Here is a 16,755-nt window from a genome sequence, read left to right on the forward strand (position 1 = left end):
GGCACCTCTTTGAAGACAGTGTTTTAAGACTTTCATAGGCTTTGTTAGGCAGCTGTGGAAAAGGACCATATTTGTTTAACCCCAGAGAGTTGAGTTCTAATTGAGGTTAAACTCAGTAATTAATCACATGGCCTCACCCCTTGTTCCACTCCTGATACTTTTTATAGTTGTGACAGTTTTTGTTCAGGAAAGATCCAGGCTGAATTTTGAATTCCAAAATTTGACCAAAGTGGGTGGAAAAAATAATCCTGTACAGAAATTCCTAATTTGTAGGCAGAAAAGGTATTTCCCACTTCTCCTTTAATTTGCGTTTCATCCATTGTTGTATTCTATTTTTCTTTTTCAGGAAGAAGATAACATATTATAGAGACTGGTGTCTTTTTGCTTTATGTTCATACAGTATTTAGTAGCTGGACTTTGTCCTTTCCTGGAGTTGGAGAGCTCTCCTGTAGTAATCCTGTTAGAGGAACTCCAGTTCACTTTCAACAATGTTAATCTATTAGGTTTGGTTCAACAGTGAATTTATATTCCCTAGTTTCTGACCATGAACATCCTTGCATTTAGTATTTCTGCCTTTCGGTATATTTACACATCTAATACATGCATGTCCATATATATCATATATAAGGGTGCTGTACAATTGCGATGCTTGTATAGAGATGTAGAAGGATTATGTTTGGATCCAAATGAGTCGCTAGGACTAAAGAAATTACAAAGATTGTATTTTTCTCATCACTTACTCTTTTAAAACACAACTTACTGAATTCTTGAAATAAGGGCAAAATTAGGTTTCTGCAAATTTAATTTGGTTAACGTGTGAAATCATAGAAATCATAGAATCAACAAGGTTGGAAAAGACCTTCAAGATCATTGATTCCTACCATCTGTCCCACAACCCCTAACTGATAGACCCATCTCCTGAAACACCACATCTACCCATTTTTTTAACACCTCCAGGGACGGTGCCTCCACCACCTCCCTGGGCAGCCTGTTCCAAGGCCTCACCACTCTTTCTGTGCATAAATTTTTCCTGATATCCAGTCTGAACCTCTCCTGGTGCAACATGACCCCTTTTCCTCTTGCCCTATCCCTAGTCACTAGGGAGAAGAGGCCAGCACCCACCTCACTACAAGCTCCTTTCAGGTAATTGTAGAGAGCAATGAGATCTCCCCTCAGCCTCCTCTTCTCCAAGCTGAACAGCCTCAGTCTCTCATTGAAAGATCTGTTCTGCAGACCCCTAATCAGCCTAGTTGCCCTTCTCTGCACCCTCTCCAGCATCTGAAATGCCAATGAAAGTACACCTTTCTGACTGATTAATCTCTAGTATCAGTTATGAACTGCTAAAAGGACACTGAAACAGACAGGGAGACTTAGATTTCACAGGAAAGGAAATAAGGAAAACAGACAACTGCACTAGCATAAAGTTATTGCTGATGAAATAAAAGGCTGACAGAACCTGGAAAAAAAGCACATTTTTACTATTGTGTAAGAGAGTGATTAATGTGAAGAGTAGTTTTTTTCTTACAGGCTGAGAAAGGACACAGTTGGTCACAAAAGAAAAGGCTGAAGAAAATATTTGTGCAGAGTTCTTCTCCCTCAAGTACTTGCCACAACATGAAGCTTATCAGTGCTTAGTGAAATAACCTAAATTTCTTTCCTTGTAAATGTAAGGAATGGTGTTCATTACAAGAATTGTTTTTAATGGCTCCCCTGATGAAGCAAAGGTGCTTCATCTCACATCCTTGATGTTTGCATCTCCAGTGGGTGAGACAGGAAGATTATCTCTGGTAAGACACTGCAATAACTGTATTGAAGAATGGGGGCTCAGTTTTGTTCTGACACAAATAGGCAGAAATCTCATGGGCTACAAACGGCACGTGTCTGAGTATCAGAGATGAGAACTGGGTGTGTAATTTGGAAATGAGAGAATTGCACTGCTCTCTGTAAAGCTATTTGAAGAGTAAACTGTTTACTAATTATTGAAAATAGATGTTAATAAGATTTCAGTAGACGTTGAGAGTGTTGTTAGTGAGATCCTTAGTGGAAATACGAATTTTTTGGGGGGTGGGGTGTGTGGGATGGAAAACCTGCTGGAGACTAAATTTACCATTTAATAATCTGAAATGATAGATGAGTGGTGTTTGAAAATTACTGCAAGCTTACATTTTCTGGGGGATAAGAGAGATCTTGAAGATACTTGTGAAAGCAGCTGCATTTTTCAAATTATAAATAGAAAAACTGAACACCTAAAAACTCAAGTGTGTGCTGGGGAAGTAACCTGTTTTCTGCAACCACAGTAATATTTTTTTTTTTTTTAAATGAACTGTCCTTACTTCCTACCAATAGTTTTTGAGAAGTCAGTCTTCTACAAAATTTTAAAGCTTGCAACATGGGGTATTTGAAATACTTTTTAAATATAGTTTTTAAAAAAGTCTTTCAGTGAATGTGGGATTAATTATTTAAAAAAAATCTCTTGTCATCTGGATTTCTTATAATAATATTACTAGGATTCATTGCTTTTACCTCTTCTTCTCTCTTTCTTTCTTGGCCTTAACTAGTTCCCACCTATGCATTTTTGTTGTGTGATATGCAACTAGTACTTACAAAGCATATGTTTGGAGAATAATTGAATTTAGTGCAAGGTCACAGCAGAAATCCCATGCTCTTGGTCTTGTCAACAGATATGTAAAAATAAAAATGTTAATTGGCAACCTATTTTTCCTTATGCTGTGAGTTTTAAAAATTACCTTTCTTTTCTCATCTGCATTAACCTATGATATCAAGACTGTCCTCTCTGTCCTCAGAGGGTCTTTCTTGTTTGTGCCTCTGTGCACAGGGACTCATAGGCGGGACAGAGATGAGGATGCCTGGCATCACTGTTATGTGGATTATGAACCACATACTGCTTCACTGGCACCTTTCTCTGATGGGGCATGCAAAGCAAGAAATGTTGAACTAAGTGGAGTGAAAATGAGATCTGACCTGTACTGTCAGCTAAAGTTTTAGTAGTTGTTCTCTCCAAGCATGAGCCTCTCTCTGCCCTAACCCATAGAAATGTGACTTGCGGACGTGGACAAATGCAGATGGCTTTGAAAGGGTTTGCAAAGTCCATACAGGGACTGGGGATAGGGGGTTGATTGAGTCCAACAAGGGAAGACAAGGAATTGGTGAGTGGAGCAGGAGAGGTGTGGCAGCAGGCGGTGGCCTTGGCTCTCGAAGAGCCCGTGCACTGCTAGCACTGGGGCTGCAGGGTGGGAATGGGCCTGAAGCAAATGGATTTTGAAGGAGAAATTTGCAGCAGAACAGCAAGGTTTTTGTGGGAATATTTATTGGAAGGTTTTTGTGGTCATTCATGTCCTTCTTTCTCTGAGGGCTTTCACGATGAGAAGTGGCATTACTGCTTGCTCAAAGTTGGGAGTTGCTGTATTTGTTAGTGAGAGATGGAAAGGTCAGGCCGGGAAGAGCCTGTCAAGAAAAGCAGCTTATGTTTGGTTGAGTAGAGCAGACTTGTGAGTGGTGGTTGAAGGGTAGGGTGCAGTCTTTGAGAGTTAGTGGAGTGTTTTTAATGTACAGCAAATCCTCACAAGACCCTGAAAATGACCTTGAGTGCTCTGTCTTGAGTATCAGCTGTGCGTTTCAGGACACAGACTTCTCTTCTCTGAGATAGCGCTTTGTCTGGGGAAGGTAATGAGCTGGCTTTTCTGGGAAGGACAGGAGGAGCACTGCCCTGGAATCATGGCACAGAGCCACAGCCTGCTGCTGCATATCCCACCTCAGCCTGCCAGACCTCCCTGGAGTGCATGCTTTTAATGTATTCAATCTGTTAGTTTTATCTTTTGCATGGTGTGCCATGGTGGTTAAATTTCAGCTGAGGTGAGTCCAGCATAAGCATGTTGTTCCAAAGGTGAAAGGCCACTGCAGAGCTGCCGAGTAGCTCCACAGGGTTACGCCGAGGGACGATAAGCTGAAATCTGACTGCACTTAAGCTGCTGTTCAAGTGTACAGAGTCTGCTTCTGAGAAGGATCCAGTCTGTTCTGAGCACCTTTAGCCCCAGGAGAAGGGAAGCCAGGGCAAAGGCTGGGAAGCCCAACCTCCTTTGGCTACACTCAGCACCTCCATTGGCTGCTGGGGACACTTCTGATGTGTCTCCATAAAGGTCTTTCTACAGTGATTAGTGTTGTCAGAAGCAGCACATGTCACACATGTGACACACCTGTCAGAAGCTGTATTTATTGTATTTATTTGGTAACATTGACTACTAGCAAGAGGTTGTTATTGCCATTGATGCAGAAGGTAAATAATCCTTTCTATATTTTTTTCCTGGGCTTTCAAATAAGGGCATGTTAAAGAATGATGTTGGGGTGCATATTAGCTTGGTAATTCATTGTCATTTATTAACTTGTACCTGGAGCAGAGAGTCAGGGTGGGTTGAAACTCATAGTCCTTCCATAGGGCTCTTTACCTTTAAAGCCAAAGTTCATACAGTTGTTATTTATCAGAGAATCGAGCACATATGGTGTGAAAGGATTTGTGACTTGGACACACAAGGGGCTTATCTTCAGAGAGAAAGGTATGACTTCTTTCCTTAGGGACAGTTAACAAGCGTCATTTGTCCCAAGATACAACGTAAGGACGAGGGGCTTTTGTTTAGTTCTACATAAACTTACAAAGTCAGCCAAATGGGAAGGCAGGACTTAATTTGCTGTGTTTACATTTTGATAAATCCACAGTGCTTGATCTTTGATATATTCTTATCTCGGAATAAGTTGTATTTATTACTTAACTCCAAACCATGCCTTCTTTTTTAGAATATGGAGACAAATTCAGATGTAAAAGATACCTGAAGCTGTTCCTGAAATGTTAATAACTAATTATTTTTTAACACAGCAAGAGTTTTTATGTACTGTCAAAACAGTTGAGGAAAATTTAGAAAGTCCTTAGAAAGGACCACTGGAGATCATCTTGTCTAATCTGCTTCCCACTCAAAGCAGGGCCAACTCTGAAGTTAGATCAGGTTGCTACTCAGGTATATACACTGATACTCTGAATCAGTTTGTGGCTTTTTATTTGGTATATTTGACTGTTAGGATGACCTGTAACTTCAATGACATCATTATAACCTTTGCAGTTTTTAAGAGGAATTCTTTGCTAGGTCAGTAGTAAATTTTGCCAATGACTTAATGAGGTCAAGATAAGATCTAGAGGTTTCAGCTTGTTAGTTTCTTTTTTCTAGTCACAGATATACTTAAGATGGAATATACCTTTTGAAAGCCTTAGCAACATACATTTGGCAGGGTGAACCAAAAACTAGTAACATGAAGCTATAGAAATGGTAAGCTTTCAGTCAAAGAGGAAGCAAGATAGAAGCAAATAGTGGCCTTTATTAAAGGTTTGGACTCTCTAGTTTCCTTTAAAAACTGTAACTTAAGTAGTTCTACTTTGTCTTTTCCCATATGTAATTAAGTCATAGGTACCAGACAAAACATTAATAAAAAATAAAAGCAGAATAGCAAAGGAAAATAGTACGGATACTGTCAAGCTATAAAATTTTACTTGGGCAGAAAGAATATTTTGAAAAATTCTTTATGGATGGTGATGCTAGGAAGATTCATACCATGAAGCTTGTGGAATTGACTGTTTTGAGTTCAGTTAGGAGTTTAGTGTAACTTGGTTTACTAGAACTTGGGTTCATTATTTCTTTAAAACAGGTTCCTGTGCCATTCTGGGTTGGGAGATACTTCTGGTAGAAACGTTAAAAGTCGGTTCCAAATATTGGAAGTAATTACAGTACTTTGCTTTGACACTTGGACACAATTCAACTCTATCTTCACAGATATTAATATATCCTCTTCCTTCAAGTGCTAACCCAAAAATTGCTTTTTGTTTCATGTTTATAGCCGTCGGACTGGCCAGTATACAATGAACCATGACCATTCCAAGAAGACGCCTGATGGAGCATCGTTTGATCGTTCAGGATCCCAGGACTCTTTGGATGAACTGTCTATGGATGACTACTGGAAAGAACTTGAAAACATCCATGAAACCGGAGGAAATAATCATGAGGAACGAGTAGCACTTGTACTGAAAGAGCCAGATGGTAATGAAATCTCTTCTTGTGAATGATCATAATTTTGCTGATTTAAGGATTTTTCTTTAAGTCTTATTTCAAGAGAATGCACCCAGCAAACACACTTAAATCAAAAAGGAGGTCACTCTGCTGAGCATGCACTTTGAAAATTCTGATGCATATCACTAGAAACAGGCAGTGCCCTGAAAGACAATTGTATTGGAGACAAGTAAAAGGTTGCCTTTTCTTTAAATGGCATTTACAGAACATCAGAAAGCTGCCTGTGCTTGCAAATCTCAGCAATTGAAGCTTTATTTGCAGTTTACTGTTAAACTAACTTAGCTTTTCACTCTTGGTGTATGTTGTTTGTCGTTGTAGCTATTGTGGATAGAAACCTCACGCTTTAGAAGACAAGCCAATGATTAACTGGTTTAAGTTTAGTGAGTAACTTTCTACGCTTGTAACTATTGTGACTGTTAAGTTGTATTATTTTTGTTTCTCAAAAGCATCAATTATGGGCCACTCCTGAGGGCATGATCTTAGAATAAGGGGCAATTTCTTTATTTTTCTAGTCCTGTCAGACAAAAAAAAGTAGTAATGTCCTTTATTCCACGTTTTTCTCAAAAGTTACTTATTAACAGTGCAGTATCTGCCTCTTCCATTCTAACAAGAGACTCAGTCTCAGTAAATTAAAAGGAGAGTTTTGCATTTTGGTATGGCCTCTACATGAGTGAGAAGAATGTGTTCCCATAGCTTTCAAAAGCATATGCACTTCTGCCTCCCTAGGCATTTTGAAACATCACTGCTGTTTGCAAGTGCTCTGCAGAGGAGAGCAATGAGGCCTCTGGAGAAAGCAGCAAGGCTCTGAGCCTGCGTGCCGGGGAAGCAGGGCGTCTGTGGAGCTGCGAGGCTTCTCCATAGCAGCAGAGCCCATCATTCTGCAGCGCATGAGCCTTGTCTCTTAGCCCAGCTCACTGATGTTGCTGTGCCTTCAGGCTCTACACTTCAAAACTCACCATTTCCAGTTTTATTTACGTATAGCTGCCTTCCCCCTAGTTACCACTCCAGCTCAAGCTGCTGACTGGCATGAAGACCAAGTGAGTCAACACGGTTGAGCTGATCAGCTTGACCAATGTTGCTCTGCCTCATACCTTGCCTAATGTGCAGCACCTCACCTGGGTATGAGTACTCCTGGACATGTGGGACACTGCACCTGGCAGATGAACCTGCCTGGGTGGGGGCTTGCTTGAGATGTGGCCTTGCAAAGGCAAGACAGGGGAGACATAGAATCATAGAAACGTAGAATGTCTTGGGTTGGAAGGGACCTCTAAAGAGATATACCTTGCTCACATCTGCTCTGCAGAATATATGTAGCCCTTCTTTCCAGCCTTAACAAAATCAGAGAGTTTTGTCAGGTGCTTAGGATTTGGCTGCATGGCCATAGCAAAATCTGTACTTAAAATTTTCTGTCTGTTTTCTGAATGCTGTTAATATTCAAATGCCCGCTTGGTTGTGCACTGGGCTCCATGAGAAACTACAGTCAATATTGAAGCTGACATGCCAGCTTTGGGGTAGTTTTAGGTATCTGATAAATGGGAATATTGCATGAGCATTCGAGGGGTTTGTTGATATTCAGCACGCGCTCGGCTCCTACAGACAGAACTTAGTGTTTTAAAAAAATCATCGTTAGAGAGATGCGATTTCAGAAGCAGACATTTTGCCATTGGTGACAGTTTTTAATAGGTTTCTCCTCTGTCACGTGCAGTGATCTGTCAATAAAGGATACCTTATCAGATATAAGACTAAAGCAACAATTGTTTTGTGGGCTGTTAGCAGACTGGAGACCATGTCGTGAGAACTGATGCAGAAATACCATTAAGGTGACTCCTGTAGCTTGGTTTGTCCTTCATTAAATTGAGCTACTGGAGAGTTGTAGTATTAATGTATCAAGAAAAGTGGGCAGAATCATGTCAGTAAAGGAGCTCAAAAGATTGAGGATTGAACTAAAAATCAATGATGCGGCAATGATCAGAGGCTTTCAGACTTCACCATACACATTTATATATAGATACATTTATAAGATGGTATATGATTTAATAGAAGTGCTGTAGATAATTCTAAAGATTATCCCATAGCGATTTGTATTGGATTAACTATTTTTAAAGTGTTGCTATAATACATTAACCCTTTTGAAGCACTGTAGAAACAACAACTTTATTCCAAGTCATGATAGTGTAAGTAACTGTTGTTAATCGTGGATCCTCTTAGTACTTTCCCCATGAACTGCATTACCTAGACCATGTTATTAACATCCAGTGTGCTTAAGAGTACTTGAAAGCCAACGGTTCTGCCTTTTTCTCTTTGCCTTGCTCAGAAGGGGAACTGGAAGAAGAATGGCTGAAGGAGGCAGGTCTATCAAATCTGTTTGGTGAAAGCTCTGGTGACTCCCTGGAAAGTGTGGTATTTCTGTCCACACTGACCCGAACCCAGAAGGCCGCAGTAGAAAAGCGAGTAGAAACTGTCACGCAAACCATGAGAAAAAAAAACAAACAGCATCAAATTCCTGATGTCAGAGATATCTTCAGGCTACAAAATGACTCAAAGGGAAAAGTAAGTTCCTTGTTTCATTCTGGTAGAAGGAAGAAAAGAAAATGCAGGGGTGGGGGGAGATGAGAGGGACACACAGACACAAAAGGGATATTTCCAGAAGATTTGTGTTTTAAGTTTTCACTGGCTTCCATGGCAATTTTTTACTAGATGTATGGTAATAGAATTTGTTCAAACTTGCTTAAGCAATTTTAGTATGTAGAAGGAAGTATGTATATTGGCCTTGTATTACATAAGGGTGATGAGTAAAACAACCACTCCATGGTCAATATACTAATCTGAATTAATTTTAACACATGCAAAACTCAAGACAGCAATTACCCAAAGAGCTACAAAAAGCCCACTTTTATCTTTGTGTGGTAGTGCCCTGCAGCCATGCTTAGCAGTCTGCCAGGTAGGGAACAGTACCTCTTTCTTAGTGGAAACTAAGGAAAAAAAAAAAGGGACATCAACCTAACCTCCTCCATTTTGTCTAGGTCTTTATGCCTGTCAGCTGGGGGCTTAGACCCTGTACTACCTGCTAGGGTCTATATGTTTCCTTAAAGTGTGTGTGGGAAGTTGCTGTGTCAGATCCTGAGGGGTCCTGTTTTCCTTTCATGGGAGAGTTCCTCTCCTATACGAAGGAAAGGAGAAGGAGGGAAATGCAGACTATATAAGAATTTCTCTTTGGAGAAGTGTGTGTGTCTTGTCCCCCAAAAGCAACAAGATCTTCAGCTGTAAGAAGACTCTGACCTGATGAAAGTTAATGGCTACCTTACCTGCCCCATCCCTTGTTCTTGCTGCTGCTGTTCAGTGCAATGATAGTGGTGGTGAAAAGCATGGCAAATTTTGAGGGGATTTAACTTCCTCCTCCCCCTCTTCTTCCTCTCCCTCAGCAACTCCTTTCAACTTCAGTAGAGGTGAAATGCAGTGGGAGGAGTTTGTAAACTCAAATGTATATTCTGGAGGCACAACTTGCTTTTCACTGTTCTGCTTTGCATGTGTTTGCAAAAGGGATTTAAGTCCAGAGAAGTTTTGTGGCATCTGATTTGCAATTGACTACACCTAAAAAATTACAAGATCTAATAGCAGAGCAATTTGGGTAAAATATCAAATAGCTTAAAACAGTATAATTTCCCATTCAAGTATGTTATTTCATTAAAGCACAAGAAATATTAATGTTTCTATATTTAAGGTACACATTGTAATGTTTGAAAATCATATGGCACAGTGTTCAGTAGACTTCTGTGTCTCTTAAACTACATTTTGATATTGATGACATCAGTGAGAAGTAATGCAAATACAAATAATTGTAGCTACTTAAGATGTATAGAACAGAAGAATATTTATTAAATACAGAAATAACTGGGGAAAAGAGAGAATACTCCTAAACCTGTCTCCTTGGCCGAAGCAAAAGAATACAAGTATAGGCCCTCAAACCTATACTGCATTCCTTTCTCCAAAGGAAGATAATTATTCAGAAATCATTGTGTGTGGTTATTCATCTCATCTGTCAGAGGAAGCCTGTAGTGAAGTAACTTCTACAGCCTCTGTAACTTGTAGGTAACCTCTGTAGGTAACTTGTCCTGGTGCTTTGTTACTCAACCCTCATTAGAAAGCTTTTTTTGTAACAAAAAGAGGACTGAAGCCATCTGCAGCTGTATAAAGTCATCCTGTCTTAATAATAGTTTCCAAAAATCCTGTAACCTCCCTTCACCTGGAGGAAAGCAGGAGGAAAGGTGAAACAATAGTGTTGATATTTTGCATCAACGCAACAATTGTGTTGATGTTTCTGAAAAATTTCCTGCCATATTCCCAAAGAGAATCTATACTTCTGGTACCTTGACAGCTGCACAGTCTGCTTCTACTGCTCTGTGAAACAGTAATAATTTTCTGGGAAGTCATGCTATCTTATTCCACCTCTCAGTATTCTTGCTTTTTAAAGAATAAATAAATAGATTTGTGTTGGTAAGAGAAATCTTTTAAAAAAAGGGTTTTTTTCCTCTGTAAATATGAAATTATAAAGTGCTTGAGTAAAATGCAATTAAAAATCTAGAGTGCTAAGCACGCATTGTTGATCTCAGCTGCCAAAGAGATAATAAACATAATACGTGGGTAAAAACATAAGTGGGTATATGTATACCCACACACACACATATATAAAAAATATCTTTTCTACATGTTCTGAAGGATTTTTTCTATAGGAGGTGTCATCCAGCTCATGGAATGTGACAGATTTTGAGGCTGGCGAGTAGTAGAAAGGAGATGGTTCAAATCCTTTCCTGTTTTATTGCCTCTTCGAAGTGTCCTGATTTTGCTGTTGGGAATCTAAGCTGTAAGCACAGATGTTAATGTCAGGCAGCCCTGCAAAAAGGATGGAATTGTTCTGTAGGAGAGGCAACCATGTAAGCTTTTGAAAGATGAAGGAATCTGGACTGAGTCGGTCAAAATGTCTCCACCAGATTCCCTTTCCATATCCTTTCCAGTACAAACTAAGGCCTCAGGTCAAAGAATACATTTTCTTATTCTTTGCAACTCTGTAAAATTAAGTCTTATACCCATTTATACTTTTAGGAAGAGGAGGAATGGACTTAATTACTATTTTTTAAATTACCTAGATTTCAGATCCTCTTAGACTTTGGCAAAGTCTAGATGTGCTTTGATATGCTCTTGAATTGCAGGAGTATGTGGTTTCATCCACCACAGCATCATAGGAATATCTACAAACGTGTTTGGGTTTTATAGGTGTATCTATCTATTGTTCTTTTCTTAGATCTGTGATGGAAGTGAATCCTCAACTGTGAGAACAAGTGAAAACAAAAATGAAACACAAGATGAAACAAAAGGTAGTGTCAAACAACTTTTTTTTTTTCCTTTGGTTTGTAGGCTTTCAGCTACACAAGCTACTGCATAGGTCCATATTTCCAGCAGCTTTTCAGAAAAAGAAAATGAAATTATGAGAAACCTCTTCTGTCCTGAGTTGTTGTAGTGCTGTACAACTTTTAAGTGTGGCTGTAGAGTCCTTTGTGCCATCTGGGAAACCTTGTTTCGTACCAGTGATTGTTCTATAATCAAATCATCTGGGAGAAGTCTCTTTTCATAGCTTATGCTTAGATCTTTCCTGATCCTTAATTTATCCCTTCTGGTTTATCTCTACTGTACATTACAGGAAATTAAGCACTATACACAAGCTCATCAGTGCATACAGGAGAAGAAAGACAAATGGACTATAGACATCTGAAGAAAGTGAGAACTGGCTGTATATCTGCAGCCCAAAATGAAAGAAAAACAGGAATGGAAGAGAAAAGTTGTTTACCTTTTAAAGGAAAATTGAAAGGAAACAGCATTCTGTGTGTGTAGTACTGGGTTGTGTCAAACAGTGTGTAATTGATTTCACAAGAGGGGTGCAGCACCCATGGAAGGCTGTTCCCTCTCACTGACAGGTAGGACAGAGCATCACAGAGCTCCTTAACTATCTCCATAGTTTCTGTTTTGAGAGTATGAATTTTGGTGGAAGACTTGGACAAAGCTTTCTGCTGTTCTTCAGGTCCAATAATAAAAGGGTGGCTGCCCTGCCTGAATGTTTTTCTGTGTAATCTGCTCTAGAGGATCCTGCTCTAGCAAGACAGTTGGACTAGATGATCTCCAGAGGTCCCTTCCAACCCCTACCATTCTGTAATTCTGTGATCTTTGGTTTCTTTGAAGTAGGGATTGCACCATGCCTGTTATGCCACCACACCCTTCATTGTAGAGGTCAGGATGTTATTAACTGGCAGCCATTTAAGCTTTAAGATACTGTGTTGCTATTCTGCATTGTTTGTATGTGGTGTTTTCCTCTTCTGGGAGACTGGATAGCACACAGTTGTCACAGTGAACCCTATAGCCACTTATCTAGGCAGGAAGATCAAATTCCCTGCTGCAAATTACTAACCTGTAATTAAGTTGCTAAATAAACTTCTGTTCCAGTTCTAAGTATACTGACCAGCAGTATTCTGGAAAAGTTGTTACTTTAGAATTGAACTTAGAAAACAGCAACAGACAATAAAGGATGTGGATGGAAGTCGAAGTGGGAGAGATTAATAGAAACCAGCCCTGAATATCACAAAATCTGTGCATTTCCAGAAGTGCTGTTAATCCTTCCCTCCCTCCATCAGTCTCAGCAAACCTCACTCCAATAAGAACAGTAAAAAATTGGGAGGACTGCCAGAATGCTGGTTCAGCACATGGGAAGGAAGAGATGCCTGGTGCTTGTGTCAATAAACTGCACTGTAGGATTCAGAGCTGGAAAATTACCAAGCAATTATTACCGAGTTTTTATCACATCTGGTTCTTTTTTTCCAGTGGCCCTGATGAACCCTTCAGAAATGGGAAGTTCTGAAAGTCAGATCCCATATGGTCGCTCTCCTCAGCACAGATTGTGATGTGAATGGCAAATGCAGCCTGCTTACATCCTGATACAGTTCTGCTCTTGTCAACCTGCTAAAGCGGGTTCTGCTTCCGCAATTGGGTTAGGATTAAAAAATCGGTTAAATTGCAGTCAAACCATGCAAGTTTGGTGATGTTAAAAACACCAGACCTGTTTCAGTGCTGTGATCTTTGTTCCAGAATGATGAGCAAATAAGTGTTATACAAACAGTGACTGAATTTAAGGCAAAACTTAAACAATGCCTGATATTTCAGAAATACTAAATATTCACGCAACCCAAATCTGAAAACATTATTTTAAAATGGAAACTCCCTTTGACATAGAAGTAGTACAAGTTTTACCTGAAAAATATAATCTCAGACTTTATTTTTAAAAATCCAAAGCTTAAATTGAGATGTCTTAAAACTGTTGGAGTAGGGCCAGAGTAATTCACTCTACAGGTGATGACTGTGTTCTTCTGTTTGACATTTGAATGCTGCATTCCCAAGTGCTTCTGCCAGACTGAAGATGATAATGGTTTGTCCTTAGTACATACATGGCTGTGTGAACCTGTGCATATTCCATGTTTCTTGCCAGTCCAACACACCTTGTTTCTTGCCTAAACAATGTCAACAAACTCAGATAATAATAGGGAACTATTACATTTTTATTTTCTTCCTGGTCCTGCTCAAACAGAACATTTTAATGAGTTCCTAAGATTTTTTGTGGGTAGATGCATATTTGAATTGTTTTGGAAGGACCTTCTCTTACTGGCTTTAAGTGCCTCTTTGTTTCAGAATGTGTCTACAGGAAATGAAAATTCGGAATAATGTATTAAAGTGTCAGAAGATGTTATCATTTTAACAATCCATAACACTCAGAAAAGACCTTCAAAGCTAGCAATAAATTCAACAGCTGTGAAAGAAAAAAAGGAATTCCCTTTGGATGCCTGTGAAAAGGAGTAAATAACTGTGTTGGTTGAGACATCTCAAGAAATAAAAAGGAAAGAATAAAGCAGAGGAAAGCTAAGACTCGTTAGCTTAACTAGAGGAGAAGTAAAAGTCGGTTTACTGTGGGACTGCAGTTGTCCTCAACACACAGGGTTAGGTACAAGGATAGAATGTTAGATAAAACCTTTGTATAAGAGCAACCTCAAAGCATAATGATCTAGCAAATGGATGAACAAATTGTTTATTGTGTGTAATGTGAGAGAAAAGAGCTATAATGTTGCCTTCTTGATAGGGAAGAAGACTAAAATGTGGTTGCACTATTTAATGAAAGGGTTTGTTTCTGCTTTTCATTTGACATGATAAATGAGGACTCTACATCTGGAGTCATAAAGTGTTACTGAAAAGATCACAAAGTTTATTATTTTTTATTTAAAGTCATCTATGAATTAGCATTTTAGATAAATGCTTTGTCAGTCAAAAAAATCCTAAATCAGCCTTTCTACCTTTCCAGTTATAAATTAAGGCCTATTAGCATAGATCCATTGGGGTATTCTCTAGAGTCTCTAGCAAAACTAGGAAAAAGCAAGGTTGACACTTCCAGTATTTTCATGTCCTAGTAGAAAGAAACCCAAAATGTGACCATTGCCCCACTCCTGAAGAATTCCCACCATTCTATGTGATCCTTAGATAGCACTGTGAGCCACGGAAGGGGTAGAGAACTAATGCAAAATATGGTTTCCACATTCTTATAGACAACATTTTTCTGTATCGCACTTGCCTTTCTCTCATGAAATGTTGCATGCATTTAGCAGTTTGGCAGAACACCAAAGCTGCTTCCTCTTACAGCTGCTTCCTGGTTAATGAAGGCAAAACAGCCGGAGCCAAGCTATATGATCAATAAGAAACTACCCACAACAGCAGCATTTCCAGACCTTTAGAATGTGCACAGCATTACCTAGACATCTGTTTTACACAGTGCCTTCCTATGACCAGAAGACTGAAACAGGAGCTACTGCTTTATTGTTTGTTAACATCAGATTCCTCCCAGGCTGGTAGGAAGTATGTAGGTCATGTATAGGCCTCATTAGCATGACAAAAGTCTTGGGGGATGGGGAACTGCTTTCCTTTAGTTCAGATACATTAAGCAGTTTACAAGATGTATACAGATAGACACACAAGGAGGCCGAAGATCAAAGCAGGGGATGAATTTGACCTTGGATATGTTTGGTTACTGAGTCTCATATGTCTCTTTACCAAAAGGAGCAGCTCTAGTTTCAGGATCAGCTTAATCTTTAGCGTATGGCCCAGGTGTCTTTCAAGGTCTTGCGGAAAGTGAGCAGAATCCATGCTGGAAAGAGCAAGTGGTGAGTAACACACAGAAGAGGCAAAATTTGGAAATGGTTTATTTTACTTCTCACAGCATTGCTTGGTTTTAAGTAGAGTTATAGTATTAACTCAAATCCACCCTCTCTCACTGGAAGTGTCTCAGCTCTGGATCAGTTACATCAAAGTGGGACTGGTTTTGTACAGCACTGTGCCTGACCAGACCAGTGACTGGTGGCTGAAGCCACTTGTAGGTCTGTCAGTTTGGCCCCAGCAGATTGAGGTTATTTTCAGGACTCAGTAAGAATATCAGAGATTGGTCTTGTTTTGTGTATAGTCTTTCAATTAGATGCAGATATGATTCAGAAAGCAATTTTAGTTTGTGTAATTTTTTGTATTAACTTGATACTTCATGTGTTGTTTGGATTGCAGGCTTGCAGCTCAGTGCTTTCTCAAACCACTGAAAGTATCTGTGTAGAGCAGCACTTCCCTGATACATTCTCTTTTAATCATTCTGTCTGCAGTTTTTCCCTAGTTTCAAGGTCAAATGTTGCTGTAGCTGTTTTCTGGGAAATTTTTTCTGGCTTGGTGTAGCATATTTATTCCAGGCCATACAAAAAATTCTCACAGCAATAAAAAGAAATCAATATTCTTATACCAATATATATATGACACAATATTCTTATACCAAAGCAAATGCACTGCTTATGGTTCTCCTCAGCTCGTGTCCGTTTCCATCCCACTTTGTCCTGCATTTGTGCCTGTTAGCTTTGAACAGGTTGTAGTCTCCTGTGAGTAGGAGCTAGTGGAAGAATCACAGTCTCACTGAAATGAACGGGATTGATTTGTTCATTTTTCCACTGGTTCTAAGAAAGTCTGAATTTCATCACAGATACTTGCTAGGTGCTTGTAATGTCTTGTATGAGGAACCGAGTCCTGGATGTATTCTTTAAGAAATACCACATAATGCGAGAGATGGTGAAGCCATCAAAATCTTTCCCTGGCTAGATTGTCTTTGATGCTTTGTTACTTACATTATAATTTTCCTCTTACTTCTTTCACAATGTATATTAATTTCAGGCTGAAAAAGCAATGGTTCATTTCCTATGAAATTAAATAACTTCTTATTCTAAAAGCCGAACTGCTTCTCCGTATTTTCCTTTTTTTTTTTTTTTTTTTTTTAACCAAACTGATTCTAAATTTTTCTAGTATTTGATTCGTTTGAGGAACAAAGAAAGAGAAGTAAGGCCATTGATGTGTACTTAATCCTTCCCTGTTTCGTGGAAACATGTCCAAACAGTTTTTAGAAATCTAGACTCTTTAGATTGAGGTGAAGACAGGAATGTTGGGACAAAAACATAATCTGAATATTCCCTGTTATTCCCAGATGTTAATGCTTTGGATCATTGAGGAAACATTGTCT

The 16,755-nt window shown here is 39.2% G+C and overlaps 1 protein-coding gene across 6 annotated transcripts in view; it reads left to right on the forward strand.

Moving 5' to 3' along the window:
• ARHGAP18 (Rho GTPase activating protein 18) overlaps positions 1 to 16,755 on the forward strand; it is an 88,209-nt gene that overhangs the window by 42,685 nt on the left and 28,769 nt on the right. For 4 of the 6 annotated variants that reach the window (XM_051615099.1, XM_051615097.1, XM_051615100.1 and 1 more), the window contains exons 2-4: positions 5,899 to 6,098; positions 8,443 to 8,678; positions 11,428 to 11,500. In XM_051615099.1, coding sequence (XP_051471059.1) covers positions 5,921 to 6,098; positions 8,443 to 8,678; positions 11,428 to 11,500 — 487 coding nt within the window. In that variant the 5' untranslated portion in view covers positions 5,899 to 5,920. Of the gene's footprint in view, positions 1 to 4,153; positions 4,295 to 5,898; positions 6,099 to 6,446; positions 6,509 to 8,442; positions 8,679 to 11,427; positions 11,501 to 16,755 lie in introns of those variants that run through there. The other 2 variants (XM_051615098.1, XM_051615102.1) reach the window with 2 other exon arrangements.

Source organism: Apus apus, chromosome 3, assembly GCF_020740795.1.
Source record: "Apus apus isolate bApuApu2 chromosome 3, bApuApu2.pri.cur, whole genome shotgun sequence".
Lineage (NCBI taxonomy): Eukaryota > Metazoa > Chordata > Aves > Apodiformes > Apodidae > Apus > Apus apus.